Source organism: Rhinolophus ferrumequinum, chromosome 3 (assembly GCF_004115265.2).
Source record: "Rhinolophus ferrumequinum isolate MPI-CBG mRhiFer1 chromosome 3, mRhiFer1_v1.p, whole genome shotgun sequence".
Classification (NCBI taxonomy): domain Eukaryota; kingdom Metazoa; phylum Chordata; class Mammalia; order Chiroptera; family Rhinolophidae; genus Rhinolophus; species Rhinolophus ferrumequinum.
The window spans coordinates 20,639,856-20,665,351 of NC_046286.1; the positions used below are offsets into that span (position 1 = coordinate 20,639,856).

General features: G+C 42.2%; 1 protein-coding gene across 2 annotated transcripts; it reads right to left on the minus strand.

Moving 5' to 3' along the window:
- Nucleotides 1-6,293: 6,293 nt before the first annotated feature.
- LOC117017636 (glutathione S-transferase A4) lies at nucleotides 6,294-23,874 on the minus strand. Of its 2 annotated transcripts, XM_033098075.1 has the most exons (7): nucleotides 23,824-23,873; nucleotides 18,193-18,299; nucleotides 16,725-16,776; nucleotides 13,948-14,080; nucleotides 11,517-11,658; nucleotides 8,953-9,084; nucleotides 6,294-6,566 (listed from the first exon to the last, which is right to left on the minus strand). In XM_033098075.1, exons 2-7 carry the CDS (start codon nucleotides 18,277-18,279, stop codon nucleotides 6,444-6,446), a joined length of 669 nt encoding a protein of 222 aa, XP_032953966.1. In that variant the 5' UTR covers nucleotides 18,280-18,299; nucleotides 23,824-23,873; the 3' UTR covers nucleotides 6,294-6,443. The 2 variants fall into 2 exon arrangements, with proteins under 2 accessions (XP_032953966.1, XP_032953976.1); XM_033098085.1 differs by lacking the exon at nucleotides 8,953-9,084 and having other exon boundaries at nucleotides 23,824-23,874.
- Between the last annotated feature and the right edge of the window lie 1,622 nt (nucleotides 23,875-25,496).

Sequence of the window (25,496 nt, forward strand, 5' to 3'; positions counted from 1 at the left end):
ATCACACTTAGAGAGACCTGGGCTGTCCCTTCCCATGGGTGGACGTGTCTCTGGGGGTGTCATCCGATTCAATTAACTCCAGCATCTCTTCCAATCCCGTGTCTCTTCTATCTGCTTGTTTCACACTTGACAGGACACTTTATCACTACATAAAGCTATCCTTTATGACGCCTTCTGGGAATAACAAAGGCAACTAATAGTTTTAAATTCAACCACAAAGTCCTAAAATGAAAAACAATTGATTAACTAGATTATTGGATTCTTTGCAATCGTAAAGAGAAAATTGGGCCGTGGGGGGTAGGATATTTAGACTCCTGGGGAATAGCAGCTCCTTCTAGGTATACATTACAGCCCTGTGAATAGGTGATCCCGCTTAAAGTAGAACTTGAGAGTTCCCCACACACAACCCCTGCCCTGCACTGGTTTCTTTGTTATGTACAGTCCAATTATAATGCAAGTCCCTCCCACCCCTTTACCCGCCTCTGCTACTGAGATCTGCCAAGGCCAGGCAGATATTCACTCAAACTTACTTTCAACTGCTTGCGTGCTCTGTGATCTTGGAACGTTACTTAACTTCTCTGGGACTGACCTCATACGGTGGTTGTGAAGATGAAGTAAAAGGTAGAAACTGCCTAGCACAAAGTTAGACACAGAGCAGGCATTCGAAGACAGTCCCTATGAGGATTATTGTATCATCATAAATGGCAGAGGCTATGGAAAGAGAATTTAAGATCACCGAAGAATGGAAATAGGAAGTGCCGACGAGAGAGGGAAGTCAATTGTATCCACACCTCCTAGAAGGGCTACTGTCTCGGGCAGTTAGAAGTCTGGCCAGGAAGCCAACCTGAGTTTGCCAGGCAGGTCCTGGGGGGTGCCTCACAGGACAATGGGCCTTAAGGGCCAAGACCTGAGGACTCCTGCAGTCAGCCACCGCCACCAACAGGAAAGGGAAAGCAAGTCGCCCCTTTAGGCCCTTCTAGGACCCTGGCCTGGTGCCCCTGGCTTGCTGGAATGCTCTCATGCAGCAGCTAAATAAAGAAGGAAGGTCCCTATAAGACTGGATTCCTTACTGCTATCGGAGGCCATGCTGGGGAACAAGATGGAAGAATCTCTCCCTGACCAACGTCTGGGTCTTTTTAAAGCCTTGTGTTTTACAATGATTTGCTCTGAACTCTGGAAGAGCAAGGCATCTTGGGCCTGAACCGAGTAGGTCTGGCTTCTTTCTCTAGAGCTCGTTCTGTCTCTGGAAACCTAGGTCCCCTAGCTTCTCCGGGCTTCACTTTCCTCACCTGTGCAAACTCAAATGATTGTATTTCTCTCGGAAGACTGTCGAAAAAAATTAAATCATATAATGGATGTAGAGCACCTGGAAGAGAGCGCGGTCCAATGAAAATGCCCAATACATGTTACTTTTCTCTCATAACCTTTGTCTGAAGCAAACTCTGTGTTGTGTAGTTTCAGCATGAAGGATATTGATCCCTGATATATCCCTACCTATTTCCTGGTGCCTGAGATTCCTTTTAGAAAGGGCAAAGCTTTTTAACCACAATTTAATATGAGGTATAAAGTACAAATTGTGCAGAGACAGGTTACATAAATCTGAGAACTAACTGTGAAGGGGAACAGTGTGGTTAGAGAAGCCAGAAAGAACGAGATCCCTGCTGGTAGCTCAGGCAAAGATGGCAGTATGTTGACATCTAACTCAGCGTCCCTGTATCAGCTGTGCAGGTCCTGAAGCATGACTGTGTAAAGTGCCACTGGAGGTAACACAACAGGAGGGGACTTACTGGAAAACCACACAAGCCAGCAGTCAAAAGGAATGAAATTTTGATACATGCTGCAACATGGATGAACCTTGGAAACATTGTACTAAGTGAAATAAACCAGACACATGAAGGACAAATACCATATGATTCCAATTATACCATGATTCCAATTATACCATATGATTCCAATACGCCAATTCATGGAGACAAAAAAATAGAATAGTGATTACTAGAGGCTGCGGGGAGGGGAAATGGAGAGTTATTTAGTGGTACGGAGTTTCAGTTTGGGATGATGAAAAACTTCTGGAGATAAATAATGGTGATATTTGTATCATGTAAATATGCTTCATGGCACTTGAATGTACACTTAAAGTGGTTAAAATATTACATTTTATGTTATGCATACCTTATCACAACAAAAGGCACAAATATATATGTACAAACCAGAGATCTCTGTTATTTTACAAGAAGAAAACAATCTCCAGGAGGACCAGAATGTTCCTGAGAGCTGCCACACACCCTCAACCCTGGAAAAAAGTCTATGAAAGAAGCTAGGAAAGTGGGGTGATGCTGACAGCTGGATTGACTCATGAAACTATAAACTCAGAGTCCACCATCAACAAACCCTAGGGCAACTTCCCAAACTTTCACAAACTGGGAGAGAAACGAAATGGTAATATTTGTAAGCTCTGGAGGTAAATCACCAGGCAGCTGCATCTGCCTCAAGGGCTGAGGTAATCAATATCTTGGCCCCCTGCAACCCACCCAGGACAAACGGGTTAGGAAACTGTGCCAGGAAGCCCAGAATATTCATGTTCAAGTGCTGAAGCAGTCTGTGAACTCCTGCTCTTTGCACACGGTTGTATGAAACTGTTCATTGAATTACAGCTTTCTTTTGCATTAAATCCGATTTTCTTGAGATTCTACCTCAAAGTCCTGCACTGAGATTTGCTCGGCAGGGCCGTCACTACCTCTCTTTGACTAGTGACGTCTGTGATGCCTCGTTTCCTTCCCTATTGAGAAAAGGAGTGATGCCCTTACACAGGGCAATTCAGCTGGATCTTCCTGCAGCAAAGAAAAGCCACAGGCCGACGACTGAGATTATTATCTTGGCATTGGAGGCTCAAGCCAGTTTTATGTTGGAGAGGTAAAACAGAGTGACAGAAAGCAGATCAGCGATTGCCTGGGACTGGGGTGGGAACGATGATTGACGGAAACAGGAAAACTTTGGGGGGTGATGGGGACGGTCTAAACCTGGAGTGAGGTGATGCTTGCCCAACTGTATAAACTCGCTAAAAATCATCGAACCTTTTATCCTATATAAATTCTACCTTACTAGTGCTTGTTGCTGAAAAACAGGAAGATAGCATTCGTAAAAACAAAAACATTGAGCTGTAAACATAAGATTTGTCCCTCTTACGGCATGTTTGTTTTATTTCACTAAGACGCTGTATCAAAGAAAAAAAAATACATCGAGTTCCAATCGTGTTCCAATCGGAAAGGAAAAATTCTACCGTTTCAAGGTTTGGGGGAGAGCCCAATAGATACAGGACGGGAAAGGACTTGGGGACGGGGAAGAACAAAATATACTAACTCGGTATTATAATGGTTGCTGAGGGCTATGCATGGAAACGCCATGTCCAAATTGGCTCCCCTTCAAGCAAACAGTGAAGACTATTTCCTAACTATCTTCAATCCCCCAAACTGAACACTACTGCCAAATGTATTTAGAAGACCATGAGTCCTGTCTTCTGGATCCAGGTTCTGGTTCAGTTTCTCATTAGCTTATGATCTTAGGCAAATTTGCCTCTCCTCTCCCTGGGTCTAGTTTTTCCCACCTGAAAACCAGAACGTAATTCCTGTCGGCAGCACAACACAGTGGGACTTGGCCCACGGGATCAGGGACTCACTGAACCTCACATTTCCCATCTGTACACTGCACCTCTCCCTTCTTCTCCTGATGATAACAGTCCCACTGCTTTGAGGAACCTCTCTTGCCTCTTCCATATGGTTCCACTGGGGCTGCAGCAATCCCTCAGTGCCAGCCCCAGGGTCACCGGGACCAGGATGAGCCAATCACTGAACCATGCGGGAACCTAAAGCCCACACAGAAGGATGTACGAGCAATCCCAGTGGTCTGAAAACCCCTGAATTCACACTTGTTCTTTCAAACATATGTGCTAACAAACCCCCTTCCTTGCTTAAAATCAACAACTACAACCCCTTACTTCCCCTCCCCCCCCCAAATAAAACTAAGAGCCAAAACCTAAAACGAACCCCGTTTCTCCTAATTTTGCTCAAGGCTGATGATCCGGTGGGAGCAGCCATCTCTGATTTTGTTTTAACTTTTCTCCCACTAGCCCTGGGCCAGGACATTCATGCAGCAATCACTTGTGTTGTGTATATGAAAAGAAAAGCAGGTTTATTCGAAATGCCAGCGATCTGTAAGGATGGTAAACTCCCGTCCAAAGTTCATTCTGCAATCACGTTTTAATTTCCAAGTTGGAGTCCAAAGAGAGGAGTAATTATCACCATCAAGTTAGGAGGGGTCATTATGGGGCCACTGCCCAGGTTTTAAATTCTTTATGTGCTGAGATCTAAAACACACACACACACACACACACACACACACACACACACACACACACACACACGGCTGTTACTGAAACAGGGGAGATTCATAGTCACAAGAAAAGAACTTCTCACTTGCTAGCGTGCTGAACTCCTGAAACGGGAGGGCAAGTCTGAGAGGATCGCTTTTCCAGTGTCTCCTGGAAACGACGACCAAGGACCTCCAAGCACCCCACCTCCATGTCTATGGATATGTTGAGCTGACTGTCTTCACTCACCCTTCTTTTTCTTTCCAAATCTAAGGCTCCCTGGTGATGGGAGAGTAGAAGCCGGGCCTTGAAGGGTGCTGAGAATTATTGGGGACGCTGAGGCTCACTTCCTTGGGCACCCCGAATTCCCTCTACTAGTTAGGCAGTGGGCCCAAAGAGAACCCTATAGGGAACAACAAAGGGGTGAAGACTTACAAGAAAGACACCAAGTATACATATGGCATTATGGGACAATGAAACGAGGTCTGGTGTTGGCTGCCTGTGCTATTGGGGTGGACTCCAGGAGAGTGTTCCAGGTTGGGGTCCTGCCTACGGCTTGTTTAGGCACCTGGGCAAGGAGTGAGGACGTAGGAAGTGGTTGTTTTTAAAAACAGTCGGGGGGGTGGTGGGGAGCGGAGAATTTTATTTTTCACTGTATAAGCCTTCCAAACTGCTTGAATTATTTACAAAACCGAGTGATTATAACAAAAAGAAATTGGCTTACAAGTTTGAATCATTAAAAAAACAATGTATTTTTCTTTTCTCACTTAATTTCTATAAGGTCAGACTCTCGGCTTTGGTGGAAATCAGAGGAAAAAGTCACCCCCCACACAGGAGGGCAGGGTTTCCTCTCAGAAGCCTTTTCTCCCCCTGTCTTATTCATCCCATGAAGAAAGCCGATGGTTTGGTCAGGATGGGGAATGAACTGGGGCAATTAGCTAACTGGAATGCCCAGGCTGAGATTTGACCACGCTGGGAACAGGACCTCGGCCCTACGTGGGCTGCAGTAGCGGTGCTGAATGACCCTGAGTGTAACAACTCTGTTGAGCAATCCATCATCTGAGGAGGGGTGGGAAAAGGATGGGGCAGGATGTGGTGTAGGAAGGCCATGCCTTGTGGTGGCCCTGAGGAAATGGCATAGAAGCTGATGAGACGTGAAATCATTTCACAAGTAAGGACATGTACATAGACACACATTCAGAAACTGATCAAGTGTGCAGCCCAGGCAGGACGTCCAGCAGCAATTTAGGGGGCTGGTAGAATCATGTACCCCAAGCCAATGGCAGGAGCCCTGCTCCAGAACAGAGACCACCCACCGGGAGCCACAGCTGTGCCTGTAATATCACCCCGGATACTCACCCCATCAGGAAGTCAGCCCCTCCATCCCTACCAAACATAGCCCCGATGTGAGGCTGGGGTCCAAATTATGCAACTAGGGGACCCAATAGTTATACTTAAAGGAAGTATACCAAGGCAAGGGAATTTCTGGGTCAATTTGTATAAATATTCATCGGTATGTCTTAGTCTCAATGTTACTTGGAATTGTTTCACCAAAGCAAAACTCAGGTTTGGTGGCCATGTTAGGTAGTAAACAGGGGTGTCTAATTGCCCAAGTTTTTTTCAGGCTCTCAAAATGGTGTTCCTAGGACATGCTCTGTCTCCTACAGAGCCATTATCTTGCCAATGTGTCATTTGCCACTTTTTACCTCTCCCAAGTACTCGGCATCAGGGTGTGTGTTGGAGAAATCCTGCCCATCCTCTGCTCCCTCTTTCCCCAATGGTCCCTATCTCGACACAGATAGCAAAACAGTCCCATGGAGGCCACTGGCCTAAATATACAGCTTCCTAATTGTTGATATGTGGATATCAAAAAGTTGTAACCATCATCCACAATTGACAAGCTTAAAAATGTTCACATAGCAGAATGGGTTCATATTGCATTTAATGTGCATTTGCTGTGGATGGCAGCACGGTTTTGTGGTTTTCAGACACTTTACCCCTACAGTTAGCCTTGATCGGCACCGGCTGGTGCTGCGAGTGGATGGTGACTGTCGGCCATCGTGAAGACCCGCTGCCATCAGAACTGCAGGGTATTCCTGACTACTTTCACATAGTGGCTGTCCGGCGGTGGCTTCCTCTGACTGCCAGGCTGCAGGAACTTCTTAATTGTAGGGATGTTGCTGATTCTTGTTTTAAATGCCTGGAATGAGAAACAGTAAAATCAGGGCCTCAAACACAGTCACCACTTTCAGAAAAATCAAAACTTTGCTATGAGAGGAGGGTGTATAGACTAGCAACTTTAATGGAGCCTGGTGTGTTGAATCTGAGGTAATCCCTCAACACACGTTTGCTGGATTCTCCTGGGAAGGGGAATACAATTGCAGGTGTCTATAACATGAACTAAATTATCTTAATAATAAAAAAAATCACTGTCACAATTAGGCAGTGTATATTAAAAACTCAAAAACTTCATATTCTTTGACCTATTGATTCCTGCTTTAGGAATTTATTATAAGGGAATAAGTTAAGTAGGGGTGTTAGCAAAGAAATAAGTATAATAATATGAGTAAGTATCATAAGTATAGCACAGTGAAAAATTAGAAATAACCTATGTTTCCAAGAAAAAAATTGTTAAATAAATTATGGTACACTCCTACAAGAAATGTAAGCGAGCAATTTAAAATTATATTATATGTAAAAGGAAAGAGGAAGGTCCCTGTATGGACAGGTGTAAGGAATAGAATATATGAAGGTCTGCCTGGGAACATTTGGGGATGTAAACTCTCACAGTGGCTGGGATATGTGCTTGGCCTTGGAAGGATTGGCTACCCTCCCAAGGACCAAGAAAATATTTACAGGATGTGGAGCCTGGCCTTCGCCTTGGCGCAGGTGGGCCGAGCTCCGACACATCTAATCTCGTACCAAGGACTGGCCCGGGCTCCTACCAGATCCGAGACCAGTTCCTTGTGTTGCTAACACGTATGCTTATTGGCTGCTTGCTGCTGTTGTTAGTGAAGTCCTCAAAATCCCAGAAAGCCGAGGCAGGCACAGTAGTTGTTGTTCCCCGGGCCGCCTAGGCTGATGCAAGATATTCTGCCCGTGCTGATGACTTTACTTGACTGGAATTTTGCCCACGCTGATGAAGGGCGGGTGCTGTTTCTGCACATGATGTTCTGCCCGTGCTGATGAAAGGCCGGTGCTGTTTCTAGGAGTCTAATTGACTGGGCCCTGGTGGTATGATGAATTGCCTCCTTGCTTGTTAGTGGTATGATAATATATCCCCCTAATCTCTGTCTTGTCTAACTTACTTTCACTTTGTAAAACTCTTTAACCCCTTCATCCCGGCTTGTGGTGGTGTGTCTTGCGTATTGGGCCTTGAAAATAAGTCTGTGCACAGCAATCGATAACACTTATCGATACAACAGGGGAAAATCTCTAGAATGCATTGTTTTGGGGGGAAAGCCCAGGGCATTATGTAAGAAAAAAAGGGGGGACAATAAATATATATTGATATATGCCCATTAATTCTTGTATCTGCATAAATAGGAACAGTGGAATGGTGCACAGGAAATCAATGAAAGTGATTATGAGAGCAGGAAGGAGGGAAGGAAGAGGTGGGAGTGAGATTTTGTAATGTATGCCCTTTTTATATAGTTCTGATTTTTCAGAAAGATGTGACTCTATTGCCTAATGAAAGTAAAATAAAATGATATTTCAGAAGGATATATCTTGACATGTAAATATATTTATGATAATTGAAGAAATATAAAAAGCATACCACAAAGCAATGTTTAGTATGATTCTACTGGGGAGAAAAATGCAAAATAATAGTCAGGATGTCTAATTCAGTAACATTTGGCTGGTTAGATTTTTATTTTTTTATTTTTTTAGTTTATACAAATGTCTGATGTAGCTACATAAACTTGCATTTCTTTTGTAATAAGAAAAAAAATTCCATTCTTAAATTATAAAACCTATGGTCACCTATTACAATAGATAAACTGTTTCTAAGGAACTGGAGCAGAAGCCAGGTGAGGTCTGGCGATAGCAGGATTCAAAGAGAGAGAGATCTAAGGGCTGGAGCAATGCAGCAGGAGACAAGGAATGCCATCCAAGCAGAAGCTCTGAGCAATCAAGGGGCTCCGTGGGGGCCCCAGAATCACAGGGAGTGAAGGGGAGGAGTTGTTTGGTAGGAGCTGGGGAGGAAAACAACAAAGACAGACTCATCAGCCTTGTTTCCTCTGGGGAAAAAAATACCTCAAAGTACTAAAAATACAAGAAAACAAAAGTAAAAGAAAACAAGAAGTAAAAATACAAGAAAACAAAAGTAAAAAGCACTACAAAAATGAAAAACACTAAATGTTAATGCTAGAAATCAAAATAATTTATTCTTTCTCCCTTCACAAGATTTTTATTTCCTAATGATCCTATAGTGTGAGCAGGAGAAACTTAACAAAATTAATAAAATAATGGTTTTTGAAACAGTCTTCTTTAGTTTCTCTGAGATTGACGTGGAGGCACATTTTATTTCAGTCTTTGTTTCTATTCATTTTGTCCTGGGCTTTGTGTGGAAGGTAACACACTACCTTTAGCAGAGGGAAGTCAGAAAGAACAGAAGCATTGAGTTCTTCCACCATTAAAATAGCTTCTAACAATTGTATGTCTGCCCAACTGAATTTATTGCCAACGAGAAAATCCTCTCCATGCTCTTTCAAAATCTACAGAAAGAAAAATAACAAAAAAATGTCAAACAAAAGTAAAGACGATTTTGCCTGGCTAAACACTTTCAAAGAATGGAATCTCCTGTACAGATCCAATTTGCTAAAGAATCTTTTTCTCTATAATCTCCAAAAATGCTGGCAAGGATAGGATGAAAGCAACTCTCATATATTGCTGTAAATTGGCACAATCTTTTTGGAAATCTGTCAGTGATTATCAAGACATCTCACGAGGTGAAGTGCTAGAACAGCACTCCGTGTTATGAGCCTGGAGCTGGTTAAGTAAAACTGTACCGACTGGTATAGGGGAGACACAAAGGTCATGATTACCTAGAATCTGGCTACTATACCACAAGTATGAAAAAGTTACCAATGGGGATACCAGAGCCCAAACCTGGTGAATAAAAAGAAAATAGCATTTATCTTACACCCCCCCCCAAAAAAACCCCAAAAACCATACCCCAGAGTAACCAAATATAGAGAGGAAGATTCATTTTATAAAAAGCATTCCAGCTAGTAAATGAACAGAGACTGACAGGCTTGGCGTATCAAACTTCTGTATCCACTAATAAATCACTGGGTCTAGGTATTGATCACCAACCACAGTTAATCATAAGAAGAGTGACAACCAGATAATAAGTGCTTCTTAATCACCTACACAACACCACCTATGAAATAGTCTGGCCAAAATACATCAAGCGTGCACCTGATCAAGCTTCTAATTCTAACTTCCAATTGACAGGAAATCTAGGGAATAAAGGAATATGTTGTAGTAAAATCCATAATGTGAGATACTTGACCAGACAAATGCAAAAGGAAAAAAAGAAGAGGAAGTGAGAGGAAAGAGGGACCTTAGATATAAAAAAGGGGCTTCAAATATATAATTGATTAATTATGACGAATGAATTTGAGTGTGATCCTAATTTGAACAAATTAATTATTTTAAATGTTTTGGGAAGTACTGGATTTAGCCGCACAGATTTCAAAATCTATAGTATGATAAAGCACAGTTAACACTATAACTCAAATAATCACATTAGCTTTGTTTTAAATGGAAGGAATTTCAACGTCACTGTACATTGTCCCTGAATAAGCAGAAACTTGTTTTGACTAGTACTCTGAGTACAGAACTCTTCATTATAGTTTAGTCAATAACAAATAATTCTTTCCCAAAGCTTTAGAAAAAAACGGAAATATTCTCAGTGTTTTCCAAAGACTGAGAAGAAATACCACAGAATTGTTTTCTCCTGCAAACTTTTATTTTATGGAGCCCTAAGCTATCAAGTCTTTCTTACCATCTGGCATGCTGCCCTCTCAGTTTGGAACGTTATCAGATAAACTGAAGACATTTGTAATTAGTATTGAGTCTAAAATGACTTCATAAAAGTCGTAACTTTAAGAGACTTGTCTTTTTATTGAAGCATGATTAGCCTACAGTATTAAACTTAAAGAAGTATCTGACAGTGACTTCATAATGGTGATGCCGTGGGCTGATAACTTTTTTAAAAAATCAGAACAGAATTGCTGTATCCTTTCATGGCACTTGGTTTATTCCAATTCTGTTTTGTTGGAGGTTCCATAATTACACATGTCATTTATTGGAATCCTTATTAAAATTTTAGTCCAGGGCTGGCCTGCTGGCTCAGGTGGTTGGAGCGCCGCCTCCTAACGCCGAGGTCTCAGGTTGGATTCCCACATGGGCCAGTGAGCTGCGCCCTCTACAGCTAAGATTGTGAACAACAGCTCTCCCTGGAGTGGGGCTGCCGTGAGGAGCCAGAGGCTGGCATGAGCTGTTGCAGGTTACCATGTACTGCTGGGGACTACCGTGTGTCACCATGAGCGGCCGGTGGCCATGGCACGATGGCAGCCATCATGAGTGGCCAGCAGCCAGTGAGAGCTGCTGTGAGCTGGCGACCGACTGCCTCAGCTAAGGGGAGCTCAAGGCTCCTAATACCATCAGGGGCCAGGGAGCTGTGTCCTACACAACTAGACTGAGAAACAACGGCTTGACCTGGAGGGGTTGGGGGAGGGGAAAAAGGGAGGGGAAAAAATTTTTAGTCCAAATGCAGGAAAGCTCTAACATGGCTTCTGTCTTTTCATATATCCACTCTTTTAAGTATCCTTACCAGCATGCGGGAATGCAAAAGTTCTGGGTCCCTACATCTTGGGAAGGGGAACAAGGAACTTGCTGAGCCTGTGCTCTCCCTCCCAGTTCTGTCTGCCCCTCCAACTTCCTGTCTGGGATGAGAGGAGGGGGGATTGGAGGTTTTATTCCCCCGCCACCACCCCCCCCCAAGATCTGACCACGCAGCTGTCTTGGACCTAGAGCCTGTGTCACAAAAGCGTCATGATGCCTGCCACACCACCACACCACCTCGGGCCACACTAGGGGAAGGCCTCGCTGAGATCCAAACCATATCCCTGCATCCTACCTTTTCAAAGACGGGGAAGTAACGAGTTTTAGCTTTCGTCACGATTAAAGCAATGTTCTCCTCTTTTTCCTCTGGCGGTTTGAACGCAGCCAGCATGATCATCGTCATGAGGTCCTGAGTGCCATCCGTGTACATGTTGATCCTGACAAAACACCGTGCGACTCTCAGTCCCAGAGGAAGCTTTGAGTGTGGGCGTTCCTAATCTGGGACTTCTACGGTTTAAATAGATATTGGGGCAAATGACTTTTGATTTCCTCTCCCTGAGCTTCCATGTTCAGGAATAATGTCTGGAACCAGAACCAGCCGAGTGACCATGATGTATATAACAGGGTCTCTGGAAATGTTTGTTGAATAATGGGATGTGTGAAAAAATGAATGAGTGCTTCTAAGTCGAAATCGGCCATAAACAAATAATTAGATAGTTATGGGCTTAAAAAACAAACCATTTAAATGAAGTTTACCAAAAGTGCAAAACTATTATTAGTACCAAGACCTTTTCACTTGGAAGATACATAATTTAGCAGGTCTTCTACGGACCTGGCAACTGACAAAGAAAAGTTTACTTGCTTAGTGAGGTCAAGCAAATAGCTCTATTTCATTCTCTTTAAAAATTTTCTTTCAACGACAAACACTTTTTAACAAATGATTAAGCTATGTTACTATTATTTATTGGCCTGTTGGTGCAGTCGTACTGTGCTAGTTATTTCTACACTAGCTTGCAAACTCATTAAGGGTGGTGTGACTTTGTATCCCCCACTATATGCCAATTGCCCAACAAATTTAATGATTTTCTTGGTCTTTGTCTTTCTTTTTAACATACATAAAAGAATAATTTACTTTCATTGTCCTATCTGAATCACAAATCCTTTTTCTTCCATGTTAGGTTGCCATCTAGCCTGTTTGCTTTAATCTATTACAATTTATGCCTAACCTGGATTTAAAAAAAATATTAACAGTACTCTATAGCTTAGGATGTACATCTTGGGAAAAAGCCATGGGTATTAAAAAAACACACAATTAAAACATGCATCAAAACAATGAGAAACAGACTGTTTTGCATATTAATACTTGTTTACATTGTTATAAAAGGATTCAATTCATACACTGTGTTTGAAATTGCTTCTCTTGCCATATACCCTTGGGATTGCAAGTTAGAATGACTAAATCAGTTTCAAAGATGGAGCTATGGGAAAGTTGGGGCGGGATGCCTCTTGTTCTGGACTTTGCTCGTTCCTATTTTGTACTCTCTCCATTTTCTGAACAGTTGAGCTTGGGCCTTTCTTGTAGAATGTCTTCTATGTATACTGTCCATCCCATCGTGTCCATGTTTATGGTGATAAGCTATAAGGAACACTGAAAATGCTCCTTGACCCCAAATCCAGATACAATTTTATAGTTGCAAGTCTTTGTCTTAAGTCTACTTATCTCCTGTGAAACTAAACCAGTCATCCTCAGCCAAGCCTAGCACAGTGCACATAGTAGATGCTTATGGTATATGCTTGAGGTGCTTGTGGTAGATGCAGAAAAGTGGCCACAAATCGTCACTCTCCATTATATGTGATAAAACTTGACAGCTTCTTCCAATAGATGGGGTCTGTTTCCTGGGCTGCCCTCATGACTACTTTGACTAATAGAAGGAAGTAGAATTGATACGTTTTGAGTACTAGCTTTGAGCTAGAACTTAAGAGGCCTGTGTGCTTTCACTCTCTCTCTCTCTTAGAACCCTGTCTAGCTGCCATGATGAGGCAAGCTCCAAGTGAGAGGATGAGAGACCCATGGCCCATTTTCCTCATAATCAATAGCCAACACCTAAAACCAGAGCCTCCTAGCTGACTACTGGTTGATCACAGACATATGAGTCAGTCCAGCCAAGATAAGTCAAGACTGGCCCAGAGAGGCCAGCCCCCTAAGATGACTCATATTACTGGCGCGTAATAATAAGTACTTGCTAATTTAAGTCACTGTGCTTCAAGATGATATGTTACACAGTATTTTTTTTTAATTTTATTTTTTAAATTTATTGGGGTGACAATTGTTAGTAAAATTACATAGATTTCAGGTGTGCAATTCTGTATCACATCATCCTACACAGTATTTTTTGTAGTAATAGATCGTTGTTACAACGCTCAATATTTGTTTGCTAAGTCATTCATTTCCACCTCCATATAGAATAGTTTACCAGGTCATGTAATGAGAAGATATTTTGTTCGCAGTGGGGAGAGAATATGAGAATGTTGAATGCAGACTGCTATGTGGAGTACTTATTTAGTTAAGCGTAAGTCCTGCTGGATGTAACAAGAGCTCATCTCCCCTTTGTTCCCCTTGCCTTCTCTCCTTAGTTCAGCGTGAAAGGCTACACCTGAGCCAGGTCTCAGTTGGTGCCTACAGAAGCTTGGATAAGAATCAAATACAGGCAGGAACCCTGTGGTACCTGACGGTCTCCTTCAGGTCCTTCCCATACAAGTTGTACTTGGCAGCAAGGTAGCCGAGGATGGCTCTAGTCTGTGTCAGCGTCATTCCATCAATTTCAACCAGAGGCACCTGACCAAACAGCAGGCGTCCATCTGTGGTTTGAGCAAAGAAAGGTTAAAATACTCTTCTTCCACGGTGGTGGTACGCCTGCGAAAGCGTCCACTTTAATTTCATTGAATGATTTTTAGTTTTCACCCATAGTGGTGAGTTCAAGACCCCAGTTGTCGAGCAAATGCCTACCATTTGATTCGTGGGAAATTTGACATTTGCTTGATGGTTTCGTGCATTTTTGTGTGTTGGTTAATCATGATTATTTAAGACTTTCTACCGTTACTTAGACTATGTTATAGGATAAGTGCTTCTGGTTCTCAAATTTTAAGGTGGATAAGAATCACTTGGGGGAAGTGGGTTGTTAAAAGCACTTACCGCACCTCCCAGATATTCTGATTCAGAGGTGGAGTCTTAATTCTTTAAAAAGCATATCAGGTATCACTCTAGGTCCACAAGCATCAGGACAACGTGACAGTGAGAAACCCCGGCAGACCTGGGTTTGAATGTCAGCATTCGCCCTTTCCAGCCCTGTGACTTTAAGCAAATGACTTATCTGAGCTTCAGCTTCCTTTTCTCTAAAACAGTAATCATATCTATTTAGCAAGATTTTAAAAGGATGAAATAAGATAGCATAATTAAAACAATATTACTGTCAATAGTCAATGTTTAGGAAAATCAAATTTTCTTCTTTGTGAGTGCCTGTCCATATAAATAATGCATTTAAAAATATACTACAAATAGTGCTTTTTTCATGGGTCTTGAAGATATGAATAGCCCTTAAATTTCATTTATACCTGTACGTTGTTGAGATTAAGGAACTTTACCCAAAATAGGAAATAGATTTCACTAGTGCATTGGCAAAGGCCACAATTAATTTCCCCAATGTCTACTACCTTTCCTAATTGTCTTAAGGAGAGGCAGTGGAAGATGGTGGGGAGAACACCACCGTTGGAACCAGTAACAGCTTTTCAGGGAGCCAAGTCCCTGTCTGGTTGGATGAATTTAGACACGTCTCTAACTTCTCTGAGCTGGTTTTCTGACCTATAACAGTATCTGTCCTACCCATCTTACTGAGTTTCTTTGAATAGGAATAAGGTCATGCTCATAGCCATGCTTCGGAAATATCAATACCGTTATTAGTGAAGAGACTACAAAACCTCCTTTTCCTAAAAGTTCTACATTTGTTCAGTATTGAAGGAGCATTTAAAGCTGGGATCTGCTGCTGCTGAGGGACGCAGACACCCATTAGAAATGATCCCACACAACGAGAAGCTGATCATCTTCTTTAGGAGGATTTTTAAAAACCTCAGATCAAGCATGTAGGAGAGGATATTTGAGATCATTTAGTTTAGTTCATTCATATTATATAGACAATGGCACCGTGGAGGCCAAGGGAGGCAAATGTGATTGGCCCAAACTCACAGAGTCAGGGAACAACTAAGCCAGCAGAAGTGGTCCCTCTGCTGTCCCTCTCTACCTTCTGTTCACAAATAACAGCAATGCCGAGGAGGGTGTCCCGAGCACAGTAGCTACATCCCCCACTCAAGGAGGGTTGGAGGATTTCAGAGGCTCTCAGGGAGCACTCCTGCCAGAATGATCAGGGAAGAGTTTAATTCATTAATTCATTAATTGATTCAATATGTATGCATTTAACCCTTACTATGTACCAGTGACCGTCCTTGTTTGGGGTGGAGTGGGGCAGAAATAAAGAGAAGAGGAGCTTCAGGGTGATTCCAGATAATAAAGTTCCTGGACAAGAATTGGCAAAGGGGTAAAGTGGGCCTTCGCCACTCAGTAAGAGCTGTTGGTACAGTGCAATCTACAACCATAGATTCTTTTTATTTTATGATAAAGAGGATGCTTATGTCAGCTATACATTAATTTAGAAACAATTTTTTAAAGAGACAGGGTGCAGAGAAGTTAAAGGCCTTGCCCAAAGTCATACAGTTCGCAAATGGCAGGTCTGCTGACTACTAAGTGAAAGTTTTCCTTAAAAAAAGTATTTGTGTTAATTTCATGACTATTTATCAGCAGTGATGGGACACCCAGGTTTCCTTAGATAAAGAAAATAATGGTATGGCTGTTAGTAGTTTAAGAAGTACTATGAAAATACTAGGTTTTCTCTCAGTGTGAGAAATGTTTGTGTGGAGTTGTAAGGGTTAAAGACATCTTCTTGGATCTTTTTCTATAGTTTTGTTTCCAAAATTGTGACCTGATAAAATGGTTTCTATTGATCTGTTAAACCAGCAAAAATGAGTGGATACGAACCATAGGAACTAGAAAATATCTTAGGTCAAAATCCCCTTTCCTGTTGCTCCCTCCCCTCCAACCCATTGGATCATTGTTTAAGAATTATTAAAGGATTCTTCAATGAGATGGGGAATTTTGAATCAATTGGCACTGGGGCAACCCATGCCAGCACATCTAATTGAGGCAGGGTCATAACCTACTTGATAAGCTTAAGTAGGTCATAACCTGCTTGAGAACAGCTAAAGACCATACAGATGACAAATTTAGCTCTGTGCCAAGTACACAGTGAACAGTCAATCACTGTTAGCCGTCACACTGTGTGCCTTTTCTAATAGTTGTCATTCTAGAGTTCTATGTTCTATAATGAAATGAATATTTCCAGAAACAAATTTATATTTTTCCCAATAAGGTAATATTGAACAAATCTAGGCTCACCCTTCTGTAACTTCTCATACTGTTCTCTTGTTTCAAGAAATTCTTCTTCAAACTAGATAAAGGATAGAGACATTGTTATAACTTTAAGGTCTACAAAAAAAAAAAAAGAAAGAAAGGAAGGAAGGAAGGAGGGAAGGAAGAGAAGAAATGCTCACAGTATAAAGAGTTCAGTGTCTTCCAGAATGAAAATTTCAAAAGGAACCACAAAGTTATCAACTACCACACAGCTGAAAATTCTGACAGAGGGTGTGTATACATTAGCTTAGACTGACATTGAACTAGCACCCCTTTTTGTTTTGGGGCCTACTTAAAGCATATCCCACAGCCCCCATTTATATTTTTTCTTTTTTTTTTGGCTTAACTCTTCCTTCTTTCCAAACTCATCTCTTCTTCTCCAGCTTCCCCAATGATTTCTCCTCTTCCATTTTCTCTTCTCTTTCTCCTCTCTCTTCTGTGTCATTCTCCCTCCATATCAGGTCAAATTAAATTTCTCTTTGATGCTCATATATTCAATTGGAGGGATCCAAAGACCGTTACTCAGGTGGGTTTATCATCATTTATTGATGAAGTTTCTTCAGAAACTTTCTTTAGAAGCTTTTGTGGGTGAGAGTGACTTTTTTGTCCCACAGATCTTGAGGTGGGGGTAGGATAAGGTGATCAGTGTTAAGAGGGAAGCCCCTAAGGGGAAAAGAGGAAACCAAAGAAGGTCATGAGTCCTTATTCTAGAGGAGATGGCATTCAAATAGGAAAATGGAAGTCTACACCTGCATAAAACCAAACAATTCCACTTGTGAAAAATCTATGGAAGCGGGTGGCCAGTTAGCTCAGTTGGTTAGAGTGCGGTGCTCTTAAACAACAAGATTTCCGGTTCGATCTCCACATGGGCCAATGTGAGCTGCTCCCTCCACAACTAGATTGAAACAACTAACTACTTAACTTGGAGCTGATGGGTCCTGGAAAAACACACTTAAATAAATAAAAGTTTTTTAAAAAGTCTATGGAAAAGTCAGTGGAGAGGGAATTCGGAGTGAAGGTAAGATTCCCCGTGAGGCCGACCCTTCAGAGGATGATTCAAGGGGAGACCAGACTGCAGGCGGGCCTAGGGTTCCAGTTGGCAGGCATGGGCAGAGCATGCCTGAGGTAAAGTTGAAAAGATCCCAGAAAATCAGCTGGTCTCAATGGAGAGAATGATTCAGACGTGGGTCTCCCCTGTCTCCTTTGTCTTATGATCCACTAAGATCTTTCCAGGCCCTATAAAGCTTCCAGAGCACCTTCCTAGGCTTCCACCCTCCCACCTCTCCTTAAACAGAGGACTATGCTCCCCCCTGCACCTCTTATGAAGAAAGACATTGAAAGGGAAAGAGTGGGTACAGCTTGAAGACACCATCTTGAGTTTTGAAGAAGGAAGAGGACCACCACTTCAGTCTCACCCAAATCACCCTCCTCCCGCTTCCTAACAAGAACCCACCTCCACTCCAGCTGCAGCCAGCAGCCAGCGGATCGACTCCATCCTGCCCCTGCCACGAAAGTAGTAGAGCTTGGGTTTGGCTGCCATGACTTCTGGCTCAGGGTTTTCTGAAGGGTGAAATAAGAAAAACATGTTTAAAGAAGAAACTAACAGAGGCAGCTGGATGGTTCAGTTGGTTAGAGCGCGAGCTCCAAACAACAGGATTGCCTGTTCAATTCCCACATGGGCCAGTGAGCTGCACCCTCCACAACTAGATTGAAAGACAACAACTTGGAGCTGAGGGGCCCTGGAGAAACACACTGTTCCCCAGTGTTTCCCAATAAAAATTAAAAAAAAAAAAGAACAAACTTACACACACCATATGTTGTGTCTGTGTTTATAACAATTCCAAAACAGGCAAAACGAAACTATTGTTTAGGGGTGCATACTTAGTAGGTAAAACTATGAAGACAATAATTATTACAGAAGCAGAATAGTGGTTACCTCTACTGAGGAGAATGGAGGTTGGGATTGGGGGGGATTGGGCTTTGGGGATTCTAATAATGTTCTATTTCTTAAACAAAATTAGTAATTAGCCTTTATAATTAATCTTTAAACTGTGTGTAAATGTTTTTGCACTCTCCTATATGTATACTCTATCTCACAATTTAAGAAAAAAGGAAGAGCAAACTGTACATATCAAGGTATCGAGGTATTTTGTGGATTTGAGAGATTTCCTCTGGAAGGAACCGGGGGTTAATATGATGGTTTCATGAATGATCTTGCAAAACAAAATGTTTTCTAACAGTGGGCTGGGCCTGTGTGGACTGAAGTATGCGCTGGGAATTGGGGACTTTTTCATTTCTGTCACAAGACTGTCCTGAGTGCTGGGGAAAGCACAGATGAAGACCTAGACGAGACCAGGATTCGAGTCCTAACCTGAGCACCAAGGAGCTGGGTAAGTTTAGACCCAATTCACTACATCTCTGTCTGCCTTCATGTCCTCACCCATGGGAAGAATTATACCATGTGACCGGCTACCTTTTAAAGGCGATCATGGTAACGCAAGCGTCCCTGATAACACTTTCTACCTCATTGTTGCAAGAGCCACAGTGACTCTTTCATCTGTGATGTTAGTGACCCCTGTCTATCTCCCAGGATTATTGAGGTGATCCAAGAAGATAAAGGTAACGTGCTTGGATTTATACTAAAGCTCTATACCCACTTAGAGGATGGTTGGGTCACCTTTTCCCATAGTTGCCCCTCTGACGCCATATGCCACAACGCATGCTTCAAGGAAAAGGCAAAATTACCGCGTGCAGGTACATCAGGGCACGTCAGGGTGAGCACAGGGGTGGGGAGGCTCACCTCGGCTTCCCAAGGCAGCACTTACCCACTTCCCATGGTCCCCATTATTGCACAGCCTTATTCCACCTCTCTAAGCCTCAGTCTCCTCATCCCTAACCTGGGGGTGGTGGTTATATGACCCACCTCAGAGGGTTATTATAGAGACTGAGGATTGAATAACGTGATAGGTAAAATACATACCACCATGTCTGAGCCATACAAGTAGGGTGCTCCTCGCTTCCTTAAACAAATGATGAGCGGATTCTGTGTGCTCTTAGAGTTTCTTATGCAAAGATGGGCCTGTCTAAGAGTCTTATATGGGATTTAGAAGTGTTTGTTGCAAATGCAATTGATGTTTGTAAAAAGGAGCTAAAACTGTTGTACATTGGACTCCATATGGTAATACAAAACATTTAAAAAGTAAAGTCTGGTGTGGCTTTTGTGCTCCTGAACATAACAAGCGTTTCCGTGGGTCACGGCTCTGTGGAAGTGTCTTTGGGAATTGCATGGAACAGCTTCGTGCTCACCACAGTCTTCCCTTCAGCCTGCCCCTGCCACATTCTCAAGGCACGTGGGAGGTTGAAGGATGTAACTTTGGAATCCAGAACTGGATCCAGGATCACTCCCCTCCCCGCCATCACCTCCAAGCCTTCCCCCGTGCCCAAGGGAGCCCTAAAAACCCAGGGTTCGAATGAAGGAGACCCCACCTCAGATAAACAGAGCTGTAGCTGGCAGTCTTTTCTTTCTAGTCCAAAAGAAGGGAAGTTTTTTCCCTAGTTGTTAAGAACAAGCCACCACTTGGAAAAAATCCCAACAAATGTTTGCGTGCACCATACTAGCGGGCTCTGGCCCACCAGCCACCATTCCTCATCTCTCAGCCTCAGCTGGCCCTGTGGCATTCTAAACTGGGCTCTCAGGTGGGTGATGGAGAACTGAACAGGATGTTGTGAAGAGGCTCAGCAAGACTCCAGTGATCACCTCTGACCCCTCCCAGAAGGAATGGTTCCTTTTAGGAGGGCTGAGCACAGAGAAGGGGCCCAGTATCTCTCACAATCTCACAGCCCGAGAACCAGCCTCTACCCCTGGATGCTTCACTGCACAGCTCCGAAAAGGAGGAAATATCCTGGAAGGCAAGAGTTATGGCGTAGTACTTCCATCTCCTACAGAACCAGCCCAGTGTTCTCCCCGACTCCTGGTAGCTATTACCCCAGTGGGCCACTTTGAGATATGTACCAGTTTAACTTGTTACATTTCTGTGTTCAATCTTCCATTCTTTCTTTCAACATCAAACATTTATTGAGCTCCTACCATGGATACCGTAGTAGGTTAGGCACTCCAGGCATACAAAGAAAAATAAGATGAAGTTCCTGCCATCAAAAACCTTACAAATCTTATATCTAGTGATGGAACCATCTAGACTACCAAGTAGTAAGTCAGAATGAAATACGTGTTTAACAAGAGTACAGTATGGTATTACTGCAGGAATTGAGCAGAGCCTTTCAGAATGGGTATATATAAATACGTTTGTTTTTCTGAGCCCAGCTCCTTCTTGCATCATGGTTTTATAGGTTAAGAGCCTAAATCAAGTCCTTTTGTCCCTTTTCCTTGACTTCTAATGCATTTCAACAAAGATTAGGATAAACTACCACTTGGTAATACAGAAGATGGAGTTTATTTATGCTTCAAATAATAAACCTAATTATTCTCATTGTTAAAAAAAAAAAAAGTACATTGTCAAAGCTTAAAAGAACAGGTGCAATGGAAATATTCATTGCGTCCCTGGGAAATGAAAAGGCAGGAAGCAAAGTAGCTGTGTTCTCTGGATTTCACCCCAAAGCAAATACTCTGAGAAAAAGCTGCTGGAAGACTCAGAACCCAAGACATCGAGCCAATATAAATTCACACCCCTCTTTTCAACTCTGTTTCTTGTGTTGCTGATGCTGACCGACAGGTGTGTCCTGAATTCAACAAACCCGGGGCACCAAGAAGGGTTCCCACAGGGGTCTCACAACATTGGGAACTGAGACTCACCTCCCAGGGCTCACAAATGTGGTCACCTCTGTGCAGCTTTACCTGAGCTGAGTGGTGGGGTGCACTTCCACACCCAGAGCCCCAGGTACCCACACCTATGGCAGGGTGAGCAGGAAGTAGCCATGATGGCATGACAACTTTGGATAGTTGGAGAATGGTCCTTGGGTAACAAATATGCCCCGAATCTTTTAGAAAATGTAGAGAACATATATCTGAGTTAGTCCCTGGGTAGCAGTGGAAGCAAAAACCTAGTTTCAAATTTCAGCTCTCCCTCTCACTTGAGCAAGGTTTTTAACCTCTCTGAGCCTCAGTTTCCTCATTTGTCTTAGGCAAATAGTTCCTAATTCGTTTACGTAGTTATGAGGTGGAAATAAGATAATGTGTGCAAATTGCTGAACATAGTAAAACTCAAAAATGCCACACACACACACACATCTATATTTCCAGATTACACCAACATTCACATATGCTTCTGGAAGGAGTGGAAAGCATTTTCTAGAAGTGCAGTTTTGGACCAGCCACATCAGCTTCACCCAGGAGCGTGTTATTATAGAAATGCAGAATCTCAGTCCCTGGGCCAGGTCTACCGAATCAGCGTGACTCTGCATTTGTCACGAAGTCCCCCACTTACACATCAAAGTTTGAGAAGCCCACGTCTAGAGTGAAACCTCAAGTGAACTGCACCTGGGGTTCAATGTGTAGCTCTGGGTTATTCTTCCCAGGGAAGGTAGGCAGACAAACATTGCAGAGCATGATATTTAAAAAGTAGGGGGAGGAAATGGTGAAATGCTGGAGTTGTGTGTGGCTAAGGAAAGAGAAAGAGAAGGGCAGAGGGTATTTGGGAGAATTAGAAGTAAATTTCCCATGTTAGATCATTTTTACTGATCCCCCTTTCAGAGAGAATTCTTCAATTCCCAAATTTAACAAAGTACCAAATGTGTAGGTCTGGGCGAAATGTCAGTTTCCTCAACTATAAAACGAGGAGTTGGTTCAGAATTAAGTAATTTCCTTCGTTTCTTCCAGTTTTAACAATCTTTCTGATCTTGTCTCTTCTCGTCTTCTTTGCCCTATGCTCCTATCTGCTAAACACACGTGTTGGGAAAGCAGCCAGCCTTTTGGGGGTGAAATTCTACTGACAATGTTAACAGTCACTCTGGATAATTTAGGCAAAACAACACGTTTTTCTCAATTATTTGAACAGTTAGGCAAAAAGCAGGCTTTTAATGGCTTTTCTGGATCATGAAAATTTTAAGAGGTTAATTTAAGAGGTTGCCAGTTTTAGCAGATGTTTTGGGCCAGAACACAAGACGTCAATTCTAAATCTATTATCAATAGAAATAGCTTTAACATGTACTTCGGCTTCTCCAATGGATCAGAATGGCCTATCTTCATTACAACCAACAGATCGAAAATTTGTCACTGAGACAAAAAACTCTCCCAGGTAACCTTGTATTTCCCACAGAATTTAAATTTGCTAGTTTGGGAAGATGTAGCATCATTTTAGCCTTAAGTATATATCGCTTCAAGTACAGCCAAGACTTTCAATGTAGCTTTAAAGTTACATTGATTATGAATTATTTCTCTTCTTTTTCTCATATATATATATATATGAAATGAAAAATTTATGTCATATATGTGTATACACATATATATACATATATATGTATATACATATGTATATATATGACATAATAGCAGAGGAAGACCCTAGTGTCAGATCATTTGGATCAAACCTTCCAAGCGTAGTGGAGTAGACACATAGCTGCAGGAGACTCAGTTTACCTATTAGCACCATGGCACAGGGTGGGTGGTGCCTGTATTCTTTTCAACCGTGTACAAAAATATGAGATTTGCTGAAAGAAAATGTAATGGCTCAAAAAGTAATAAACGTTTAAATTCTACTAAGCAAGTTCTATCCACCAATCAACAGAAACCCCATTTGAGTCTCACCTACTTATTTTTGAAATTATATTTAATGCATGCTGTGCGTGGGGGGATGTTAATGTCCGATATGACCTATGTCATGCACAGGCAGAGAAAGTCTTCAAAAGGCCTTGTCTGGATGTACATTTGCTATCTCGTTTTCATTTACATATGTACTCTGCCGAAAAAAAAAAATCTGTTCCTTTTATTTGATATAGGCAAGTTTAGAAATATAGGCATTAAATTAACCACAAAGTTAAAACAATTGCTGACTATAAACTGCAAATTTGGCCACAAGATATAACTATCCAACCAAGCCCAAGAAGAGTGTATAAGAACTTCACCACTAACCTTATCTCTTCCCGGCTCTTGTCTCCGGTGCTGTGAGGGGACAAAGTGAGGGTTTATAACCCTCTTTTCCAATCGAAACTCCACCCACTCAAGGGATTAGCCAACGAGCATTCCAGTTTGTACACACCTCTGGGGCTTCACTTTACATACACTGCTTATGTATTTGATAGCGAATCGAGTTACCCAAGGAAAATGGAAGATTCTACTGGCTCATTCAACACTTACTGTGCACTCCTTTGCCTGACACTGTTTTACGTGCTGGCTCTACAATGGTGGGCATGACAGACCCAATGCCTGCACCTGTGGTGCTTACATTCTTCTTGGGGAGGACAGGAAGTATAAATCCATAAACAAATAAAAGCAGGTGTGTCCAAAAAAATAATAGCAACAATATGTCAGATGATTATAGCTTATGGATAAGTAAAAGCTATGACAGCAATGTTGTGAAGATAGAAGGAACTGGGAATACTGTGTTGCAAGTACCTGTCCTACCCATGAAGTGGTATAGTGTTATTTGAAAGTGATCTTAGCTTAGTTGTAAACATATATTGCAAACTCTAGAGCAAAAACTAAAACTTTCTTTTTTTTTTTTTGCAGTAGCGTGCCATTTATGTAAAGTTTTTAAAAAAAACACCGAGAACAACACTATCGATTATGCACGTAGTAAAATTACAGGTGTTAGTAAGATACTGTGGTAACAACAGCTCCACAATCTCAAGGACTTAACAAAACCAAAGGGTGTTTTTTGCTGTTGTTGTTTATGCTGCATATCCCATGCTGAAGGGAAGAAAGGAAGGAAGGAAGGAGGCCTTGGTCATCACAGTTGCTCTGGGACCTAAGTTGAAAGAGGCTCTGTAATCTTCCTCAGTTACTTTAGCAGGAAGAAGAGTGAGTAGTGAATCGCATGCTGGCTCTGAAATCTGCCACCTGTTAGCTTCTTTCTGTCCACATAACAATACTTTCACTCGTAATCGTGTAATAAATCATGAACTTCTTGCTCATGGGATCACTGGCTCCAAGCTCCAGCGTTAGGGCAGCAACCCAAAAGGGCCAGGGACGTATGTGGAAAAACCAGGAACCGAACCACTTGGCTTATGGCCAGTGTGGGAGGGGCAGCCTTCTCCCAGACAGAAATGCAGCAAGAAGCCTCTGTTCCCCACTGAGCCCTCCTGAGTCTCCATCAACTTAGCCAAGCAAAACTTTCTTAAAAAAAGTTTTACAATTGACATGCTATGAGAGGAACGAAAATAGAATCATACAAAATGCTCAATTAAACCCAGAGAAGGTGGAAAAAGAGGGGGAAACAAAAGAAACAAAGAACAAGGAAAACAAACAGAAAGCATTACAAACATATGTTACAAACATAGTAGATAGTAATTCAACCGTATCGATAATGATTTTAAATGTGAAGGGTCTTAAACACACCAATTAAAACACAGATGAGTGGATTAAAAACAAACGAGACCCAGTTATGTTTTCTATAAGAGACTCACTTATATAAAGACAGGGATTGGTTCAACACATATTAATAAAATTGCCAGAGGGTATTAAATACTCTGAAGAAAATCAAACAGGATGGTGAGAGAAAAGTTTTGGGTGTGTGGGGAGTGCTACAGATCTCATGGTTCGAAAGGGACTCCCTTAGGTGGGGATGTTTGCGCTGACAGAACAAA

Coding starts and splice junctions, on each gene's coding strand:
- LOC117017636 (XM_033098075.1), bottom strand. CDS start 18,279: ATGGCAGCCAAACCCAAGCTCTACTACTTTCGTGGCAGGGGCAGGATG. Junction 14,081..16,724: donor GTATGAGAAGTTACAGAAGG/GTGAGCCTAGAT, acceptor CTCAAACCACAG/ATGGACGCCTGCTGTTTGGT. Junction 9,085..11,516: donor ACTTCCCCGTCTTTGAAAAG/GTAGGATGCAGG, acceptor TTCTTTCTGTAG/ATTTTGAAAGAGCATGGAGA.